The sequence below is a fragment of the Mustela lutreola genome, chromosome 14 (assembly GCF_030435805.1).
Source record: "Mustela lutreola isolate mMusLut2 chromosome 14, mMusLut2.pri, whole genome shotgun sequence".
NCBI lineage: Eukaryota > Metazoa > Chordata > Mammalia > Carnivora > Mustelidae > Mustela > Mustela lutreola.
In genome coordinates this window covers 17,207,099-17,217,192 of record NC_081303.1, presented here as the reverse complement: position 1 = coordinate 17,217,192, position 10,094 = coordinate 17,207,099, and the positions used below count along the sequence as shown (strand labels likewise).

The following is a 10,094-nucleotide window of genomic DNA, read 5'->3' as shown; positions in this document are numbered from 1 at the left end:
TGCCTCTGCATACGAACAAGGCTCCCTTATCTAACTATTCATCCTAATCCTAAACAAAAGGAACCCATCCACCCTCTCTTGGGAAGTCAAGACTCCCAAGACTCTCCTTATTTGCTGAAAATAAAAGTTTTCTTTGTGTGACGACTCAACATGGTTCAGTTTCTGACTCACAGAAGAGCAAACTCATGTTGGTTTAGTTGTACCTTTGCAATTGCTGCCCCATTGTTTGGGGGCCTTGGGGTTTACATGTATTATTATTTAACCTTCACGATAATCCACAGGCTAAATATTGTTATTCATGTTTTGAGATGAGAAACCAAATAATAGAATCCAGGTTCACATGGGTTTTGTCTGGCTCTGAGGACTCTTCCATCACCAAAAGGACTGGTGACCTTGAGCAAGTCACTTAACCTCCAAGAATCTCAGATTTCTCATTCTTAAAATGGGGATAATAATGGCAATTATCTCATTATGAGAGCAACTGAGATAGCGGTACAGTGCCTGACACACAGTTAAGTGCTCAGTAATCATCAGCAGTTAAAGTTCACAAAGCCTATAGCATACATAGCACCAGAGCTGGCTAATTGTTTTGACCAAAATGCTATCTGGAAGGGCTTTTGAACTACAGCCGGGAAGAAATTGCCATAACTGGTCCCTTCTTAGTCTCTTAAAGGAGCTCTCTCTAGGGAAGCCCGGTATGCTGTATGAGAAAAATTACTTTACTGCTCACTTGCAGGGTGCACGGCAATAGAAAATACACCCAGTTTAGCGGAGAGCGCATAGAATCTGTGACTGCCAGGTCCAGGGTGTGTGACCACAGGCAGTCTTGAAACCTCTGAACTTCTGTCATTTACAAATTGGAAATAATACCTTACCCCCAGGAAAATTGCGATAATGTACATTCAGCCTTGAGGGCATTGCGGGACACAATAGTAAGAACTACATAAAGGGGTTGTGCAACATTATCATAGTCAGATAATGTATATGAGCGTGCTTTATTGCCTGGACAAGATGAACTTATAAATCTTGTCATCAAAATTAAGTGTTAAAAGTACAGGAAAGGTAAAAAAATCATAAAGATCAGGTACTGGGGTATTGCCCTCCGGGAGGGAGCAAACCTGAGTCGCCAAGGGAGTAACTGTAGCCCTCGCCCACCCGCCTCCGAGCCCCGCCTCCAGGGTTGAGTGACGTAGCGCCCAAGCCCCGCCTACGGGGGGCGGGGCTGGCCTTGGTCACGTGAGAGCGGGTACGGAAGTGGTGCAGCGGGCCGCGTCTGTGGTTGGCCGCGGCCGCGGGGCTCGGGGGCGGGGTCAAGCCGGCCAGACGCGCCGGGAGGAGCCGGCGGAGGAGGCGGGCGCGGGGGCTGGCGTCGGAGTCGGGGGTTCGGTCTGCGGGGCGATCGAGTGCTGGACCGGCGGCGGTCTCGTGCGCCCCGGCCTGAGCGCTCCAGCTGCTCTGGGTTCCTCGGGCCGAGCCCCGGCGGCTGCGGCACACCGGTGGGGTGGGCCGGAGGAGGCTCGGAGGGCGCGGGCGCCCTGTGCGCGGAGCGGGCGTGAGGCAGCCGGGCTCCGGGACGCCATGTCCATGGAGGACCCCTTCTTTGTGGTGAAAGGGTGAGTGTCCCCGGGGGCTCCACTGGAGGAGGAGGTGGCCGTGCTGCCAGCCCGCACCTCCCCGCTCTTCTCTCTGGAGGGGGAGGGGAGACAAGTGGAGGCTAGGGAGGGGACAGTGAGGACGGCTTAGCTTGCAGGGCCATGACCAAGCGTCCAGAGACCTCCCCTCTCCGTCCTACCTGGACTGTGAAAACCGTACCCCCAACCAAGCCCCTGGGGAAGGGGATCCCTTTTGGGCTGTGCGCGGAGATGCAACTTACTTGGGGTGCTAGGGGATCAGCAGCTCTGCAGGTGGGGAGGGCAACACGCGTCCCAGCCCACACCGGGGCTCTAGTGGAGCACGGGGCCCTACTTCGAAGGAGGGAAAACAGCATCTGGGCAGGAAAAGGGAAATGGCCCTCCTGAGCTTTGTAGTTGGCGTTGATGGGGGTGAGCTCCCATTGTCCATTGAGTTTGGAGCGCCGGCCCGCAGAGTGGTGAGACCACAACACGCCCAGAGGCGTCTGAGCACGTTTGCAGGCTGGGCTGCGGGGGAGCAGGGCTCCGGAAGACAACTCAATTCAGTGGGGGCGTTTTTACTGAGTAATGTGAGGGGAGGAAAGCAGTCGTTCGAACTCGGCGGTGATGTTGGAAGGAAAACAAAATGAAATCAGCCAAACTAAACTTTCCTCAGCTTTCTATTAGCAACTGGGATTTTCCCACAGTGCTAAAGGAAGTGAGTGCTTTCTTTTTAACTCCCTGATTTCATCCAGGCTCTTTGACAGGTTTCCCCCATTCTTATCCAGCCTTTCAGAACAGAACTGCCTTACCTTATTTTTTCCCTAGGAGCTGTCCTGACTCCATCTTTGATTGCTCGATTGTTTGGAGATAGAAACTTTATTTGCACTTTGTTAGATTATCTTTGTAACCATTAAACAAATAAAGGGGGGGGGGCGGTTTTCATGCTGTTGTAACTTGTCAGCTTTATGTTTTAAATGTCAGACATAAAAAAAAATCTGACAACTCCAGAGTTCCCAGATCAGGGCTAATAACCACAAAGTGTCCCTTTGCTTCCAACTAGTTGCTGCTAGTTTCTTTTTAATGCTGACCAGTTGCTTGAGTGTTTGTGTTTTTTAAGGATTCTTCTAAGAAAATTTACATGGTACTTTAGGTGAAGTACTTTGTTATCCATGATGCAGTAAAATATGTATTTCTTAACATTTTCCGTAAAGGTCTCTTTCTTCATCCTACTTAAAGGTAGATGGGAAAACTGAGTTGCAGTTTGATTAGTAATATGTGGCTCTCTACCTGGAAAATATGTTATTTGTTAGAAGGATTAGTTTAGAGGTTAATTTTTAAATGTTAAAGCCATGTGTCTTTCCCTCAAATGAAAGTTCTTGATGCTCAGGTTGCAAAGGTTATCATCTCTGGCGGTGGAAACCAGGGATAATCAGAAGTTTTTTGTTTGTTTGATTTTTAATGGAATCTGAAAATGCTAAATTGCGGCACCATCTTGGCCTTTTTTTCCCCTGATAGTATCCTATAGAGTCTACCAGTGCTTGCTCACTGATGAGATATCATTGCTGTATCGGAACATTGGCCTGGATTCTTGGTTGACTTTTTTTTTATCATTTTAGCTTGTGTCCTTAAGGTGTCTGAAGGAAGAGATTGGTGATATCTTCTGCCATAGAAGGTAAAGTTAGCCACAAGGGTGTCTCCAGATTGTGACAGGATATCTGGGGAACTGTGTACCTCTGTTTATTGGAAGTATTGAAAATGCATCACACAACGTGGAAAATTAGATGCCTACGTTTTGGCCCTTAGCCTAGCAGCTGATGGTTCTGAGAAACAACTCACCCCAAAATTAAGTAGAAATGACAGGGGATAAATTGAGTGCTAAAACAAATGTTACAGAAGATTAACTGCCCCAGTAGTTCTGAGAAAAGCAACTCATTAAAATTGGTTATGATTAGAAAAGCTTTTAGAAGTAGTAGTAGGTCTTGAATTAGGTTATGAAGATGGGTAGAATTGAGATAATTCAGGCCTGTGTCTCATCTGGACTCTTATTAAAGAGTCTCTTATTTGGTTTGCCTGCTTCTAGTCATCTGCCTTTGGTTCTTTTGGGTTAGTGCTATCTAAAATATAATGTGAGCCATATATGCCATTTTCCTAGTAGCCATCTTATTTATTTATTTATTTATTTGACAGGCAGAGATCACAAGTACACAGAGAGGTAGGCGGAAACAGGCTTCCTGCGGAGCAGAGAGCCCGATGTGGGGTTTGATCTCAGGACCCTGAGATCATGACCTGAGCTGAAGGCAGAGGCTTAACCCGCTGAGCCACCCAGGCATGCTCTAGTAGCCATCTTAAAAAGTAAAAAGAGGGGCATTTGGCTGGCTTAGTTGGTGGAGCATGTCACTCTTGATCTCCATGGCACGAGTTCAATCCCCACAATGGGTGTAGAGCTCACTTCAAAAAAAAAAAAAGAAGGGGGAGAAGTAAAAAGAAACTAGTGAAATTAATTTTAATTTCATCCTTAATGTATTCAAAATATTTCAACAGATGGCTGAAGATTATAATAGGATATTTTACTTTTTCTGTACTAAGTTTTCAAATTTGGAGTATATTTTACACATACAGAACATTTCAATTTGGACACTAAAGTTTCATCAGGAATATTTGCTCTGTATTTAGAGTATATTGAATTTACAGTTGAAAGAGTAGATTCACATACCCAAACATCCCAGACATACTTAAAAATTTTCCAGTAACTGAGTTGCATATCAGCTTTTAAATGTAAGTTAATTGAAATTAAAAAATTAGTTCCTCAGTCACAACCAGTGCATTGCAGGCATTCCATAGTCATGTGTGGAGCCCATGGTGGGTAGAAGAACCCAAGCAGGGGTTCTGCACTTAACATCATTTCGTGGCTGCCTGTTTAAAGTCCAGACTCTCCATGACCACCGTGATGCAGCCGTCCTTTACCCTCTGGCCCGTCTGCCCGTTCTCAGCGCAGAGCTCCAGCAAGGTCAGGCTTAGTGATTACGACCACAGTCCTGGCTGCTCTTACTCCGCCTACACCCACTCTGCCTGGTTCACCCACTACGCTTTGAAGATCAGTGTAAGCAACTGCATTGCCTCCAGGAAGTGCTTCCCTTGGCCCTTGTAACACGTTATTACACCTCTTCCTCTGGCTGTCTTTCATTATTAGACTATGAGCTCTGAGGGTTTGGGGCTATTTATTTTTCCTGTATTTCCAGCCCAGCACCTTGAATATACGGTGTAAATGTTAAATAAATACTCGTGGTGGTGGTGGTGGTGGTGGTGGTTGAGGAGTAGTGGTTCCTGGGTGGGAACACCGCCAACAGATGCCCTGAGATGGGCATTGTGTATTAGAAATGATCAAGGAGTGTGTCCCGGGTACTATAGGAAGTTTATTTAGGGAAGTAATAATAATAGCTAACATTTAAAGGATACAGCTCCTGTTCAGGCGTTTTGAGCTAAGTAAGGACTTTATAAACATTTTCACTTGATAGGAACAGCTCTGTGATGTGGGTACCACCCACATTTAGAGATGAGGAACCAAGGGAGCCCAGAGGGGTTATTTGCCTGGGGTCACACAACTAAGAAATGGTAGACCCAAGATTCAAATTCTAACTGCCTGGTTCTACTCACACTGTTAAAACTTCACAGTATAGATAGAATAGGGTCAAGGAGAGTCTCATTTTGAAGCCATTGGAGATTTTTCAATCTGGGAAATGGAATGAAATGAGGGTTTTGGGGAATATTGATCTGGTAGTACTGTTGGAGACATCCATGTGAGGAAAGATTTAAAAGGGGACCAGTTAGAAAGCTGTGTTAATTGAAATATGCAGTTCTTTTTGTTTTTTTTTAAAGTTCAGTAGGGATTCTGTTTTTTGTTTGTTTGTTTGTTTATCTATTTGACAGACAGAGATCACAAGTAGGCAGAGAGGCAGGCAGAGAGAGAGGGGGAAGCAGGATTCCCGCCGAGCAGAGAGCCCGATGCGGGGCTCGATCCCAGGACCCTGAGATCATGACCTGAGCGAAAGGCAGAGGCTTTAACCCACTGAGCCACCCAGGTGCCCCAAAATATGCAGTTCTTTTTTTTTTTTTTTTAAGATTTTATTTATTTTTTTGACAGAGATCACAAGTAGGCGGAGAGGCAGGCAGAGAGAGAGAGAGGAGGAAGCAGGCTTCCCGCTGAGCAGAGAGCCCGATGTGGGGCTCGATCCCAGGACCGTGGGATCATGACCTGAGCTGAAGGCAGAGGCTTTAACCCACTGAGCCACCCAGGTGCCCCAAAATATGTAGTTCTTAATGCCCAGATGTTTGGGCTAGGTTTGTGAGGGTTTGACACGATCAGTGTCCCATTCAGAGCAGAATCCCAGGACATAGAGGAGAAAACCACCACAGTGGGACAGCTGAGCTCTCAGGGCATGTGGGGACCCAACCTGGCCTCATTCCCAGTGGTGTTTATAACACCAGAACTCAGTGTCTGAAACTCCAGGGTCTCCTGAATCACCTCCCCCTGCCCTTCGCTCGTAGCCTCTTGGGTGGATCCTGCCCATGTGCTGTCACTGGGGCAGCTTCGTTATTCCCCTGCATCAGGTATTGCCCGTGTATCTGAGCACATCTGGTCACTCTGGTCCCACTCTCTTCCCTCCCTCCAGATGCCTCACCAGATCTTCCTCCTTTTAGCTCTCCACTCCTGACTCCCCATTCTCCTTCAGTCCCACGTCTACTTGGTCATCATGTCCTATCAGGGCCATCCCTTGGATACTTCTGGAATCTCTTCTCCCTCCCTATTTATGGTTCTTCTACTGTAGTGCTTGTCCTAGTTCTCTCCCACCTGGACGTCTGCAAGCAACTTCTTCAGCAAGTTTTGCACTGCTACCAGATGTGTCCACAGAGACACGATTAGGTCACTTCTCTATTCAGAATCCTTTATTCTAACACCCTTATGGAGTGTCTGTTTTTGTGTGCTAGGAGCTGAGGGTACAGCAGAGAGCAAACAAAATCCCATTTTTACGGAGACTACATTCTAGGGACGGGAAACAGACCACTAACGTGGTATGTCAGGTGGTGATAAGTTCTGTAAGAGTAAAGGGGGGTAAAGAGAAAGGAACGTGGATTCTGGGTGTAATTTTTCTTTTTATCTGACTTCAGAAGGCAGTGAAGTTTGGTGAAAGAACTGTTTTTTGGTAATCGAGCCCACCCAATGTTGGGATCATAACCTTTTAATTACTTGGTGTAACTTTGGCTATTGAATTCTCCTCTTTGAACCTGTTTTTACAAAGTGGCTTAGCACTGTACAAAATTGACTTAACAATACCTGCCTTATTGGTTATAAGGATAAAGTGAATTAATACGTGTAAATGGCCTAGCAGTTGGGGGCACATGTTAAATGCCCAGTAAACATTCTCTTTTAACTGTTTCTGGGGTGCCGGGGTGGTTCTGTGGGTTAAGCCTCTGCCTTCAGCTCAGCTCTGGGTCTCAGGGTCCTGGGATCAATCCCTGAATCAGGCTCTCTGTTCAGCAGGGAGCCTTCTTCCCACTCTCTCTCTCTGCCTACCTCTCTGCCTACTTGTGATCTCTTCCTCTCTCTCTGTCAAATAAATAAATAAAATCTTAAAAAAAAAAAAAAAAAAAGAAAAAGGTCTGTTTCTGTGTTTCCAGCCAAATAAGGTGCCCTTTCTGAGAGGAAAGACCACGTCTTACTGGTTTTTGAGTAACATTCAAACTAATGTTAAACCAATATATGCTTATTTTAGAAAATCTAAGAAACAAAAATATAAAAAGAATAAAAATTTCTTGAAATGCCACCATCCAGAAATAATTTGTTAAAATTTTTGTGTGTTTTTGATCTTAACTTCTATTAATAGTTATAGGCAGGGGGCACCTGGATAGCTCAGTGGGTTCAAGCCTCTGCCTTCGGCTCAGGTCATGGTCCCAGGATCCTGGGATCGAGCCCCACATTGGGCTTTCTGCTTGGCAGGGAGCCTGCTTCCTCCTCTCTCTCTGCCTGCCTCTCTGCCTACTTGTAATCTTTGCCTGTCAAATAAATAAATAAAATCCTTAAAAAAATAGTTATAGGCAATATTTTTCACCAGTTTTTGATCTCTTACTATGTATTAGGCACTGTGCTAAGAACCTAACAGTAATTATCTTTTTAGTCCTTACAAAGTAAGTACTCATACTATTATTATCATTTTACAAATGAAGAAAATGAAACTTAGTTAAAACAAAACAAAACAAAACAAACTTCAGGCTTATACACTTATAAGCAGAAAGGCCAGGACTTATATATGTGTATATTATTATTATCGAATAATTGTTTTAGAAATTGGGATCAAACTGTATTATAATCTTTTCATCTGCATATTTTTTTCTTTTTGAGGCACCTTATTTACACATATGTATTATATCCCTAGAAGAAGGATCCCGGGATTTTCCCTCCTGTGTGTTTTCATCTTGCTTCTTCATGGTCCATGAGGCCACTCGTGAGAGGTTGATTGATCCCAGAGATTATCCATATGATGAAACCAAGATAGTGGTATGGGAGCAGATTATTCTGCCATTTTTCTAGATCTTTGAGTACATCACATCTGGGGCTGATCGCTCCACACATGTTTAACCTGCCTGTGGGTTTCACAGCAATTTTCCCAGCTCTCTGATCTCCCGTGACTTCACGTTCGCCAGTGTAACCCTGCTTCGTCCTCACAGGTAGAGACGGGGCGAGGACTTCGGAGCATGGCCGAGGAAGAACCTGGCGTTTGCCTCCTCAGCGTGGCTAATGCTCTTGGAGACTCTGCCAGGACATTCATGTGCACATTGTGGCGGCACTGAAAGATGGCAGAAAGGGGACTGGAGGGCCAGCTGGATTTTTTTATATCTTCAAAATGTCTTCAGTGGGGGGGGCTTTTGAGGACTACGTTGTATTTTGCCATATAAATGTAATATAAATGATTACCGAGGATGACAGGATGTTTCTAGTTTTTCACTATTACAAATAGAGTAGTGGCAAGGAGAGTGAATGCCTGACACGTCTTTATTGCTGCTTCTGATTATTTCCAGAGCCTGTATTCCTGCGGCAGAATTGCTAATTCAAAGAGTAAGCACGTTTTCAAAGTTTCCGATGCGTATTACCAGATTGCCCTCCAGAATATACCCTGTCTCCACTCTCTCTCCAACCCCCATCCATTTCCCCTGATCTCTTAAGAGTTCTGGGATTCTCATTTTAAGAAATCATTACTCATTTGCGAAGAGAAAAAAAACGCCATGTTTGAATTGTGTTGTTTTCATCTTTGTATTTTGTTAGGGACTCATGTGGTGCTTGTTTGATGAGTGCATACATTTTGAGTTTGGGGTTCTGTATTTTTCCCTGTCTTGTTGGCAACTTTTTAGAATTTGCAACTTCTAATTGAACTAACTTAGAAAACCACAAAATTGAGCAATGAGAGTCTGTTGGTACCAAGTGAGCCTCTCCTGTAGGTAAAAGGCATGAATGTTGTGGCTCTTTAGTATTTTGTTTTGGAGGCTTTGTGTGCCTTAGTAAGGATCATTTCCAGGTTCTTGGCTGTGGATCAATGTTGAAATAATGGCCTGAGTAAGCAGATGAGCAATATGGTGTATGTTATGTTGTATTCTTTTTTTTTTTTTTTAAGATTTTATTTATTTATTTGACAGACAGAGATCGCAAGCAGGCAGAGAGCAGGCAGAGAGAGAGGAGGAAGCAGGCTCCCTCCTCAGCAGAGAGCCCAATGTGGGGCTCAATCCCAGGACCCTGGGATCATGACCTGGGGTGAAGGCAGAGGCTTTAACCCACTGAGCCACCCAGACACCCCTCTTACGTTATATTCTTTAATTGGCATTTGTCTGTATGTGCTGCCTTCTTAACTCTAGATTGTGAGTTTCTTGAAGGCGAGCATTGTGCATTTTATTCACATTGTTGAGAGAACTATTTATTGATATAATCACTGAAAAAGAAATCAATTGCTTGCAAGGAAATCTTAGTGTAATGAAATGAATGTAAGTGAGATCTCACATTCTGCGTTTTAAAATCAGAATCAGATGTTTCACCATAAAGACTTTGCACACATTTGTTTTAAGTTTATTGAATGCCTAATACTATATTTGGCTGAAATTGTAGTCTAGTTGGACAACACTATGCAGATATGCAGAGTGTAGGCAAAAGACAATGTGCATTGTGTGTAAGATTTCAGAGTAGAATTGAGATGTTATGGAGACTGAAAAAAGGAAAGACCGCAGTAGGACTGTTGGTCAAGGACATTTTAGTGAAGCAAGTATAGGGTCTCATTCTAGCCCTTAAAGGAAATGTCTGCTTTTCATTTGCAGAGATGTAGGGACTCTTTCTTTGCTGGGGAAGCAGCCAGCAGAGGTCTAGAGCCAGAAATGAGAAAGGGGAGGATGGGAAGGAGCCCTGCCAACTGACACAGATTTTGTTTTAGTGAAAAAAATTAG

At 44.5% G+C, this 10,094-nt stretch overlaps 1 protein-coding gene across 1 annotated transcript in view; it reads left to right on the top strand.

The window, feature by feature from the left end:
- Positions 1-1,189: 1,189 nt before the first annotated feature.
- The window catches only part of STX6 (syntaxin 6), a 52,009-nt gene continuing 43,104 nt past the window's right edge, over positions 1,190-10,094 (top strand). Inside the window, exon 1 of the mRNA XM_059146834.1 lies at positions 1,190-1,613. Coding sequence (XP_059002817.1) covers positions 1,579-1,613 — 35 coding nt within the window. The 5' untranslated portion in view covers positions 1,190-1,578. The remainder of the gene's footprint in view (positions 1,614-10,094) is intronic.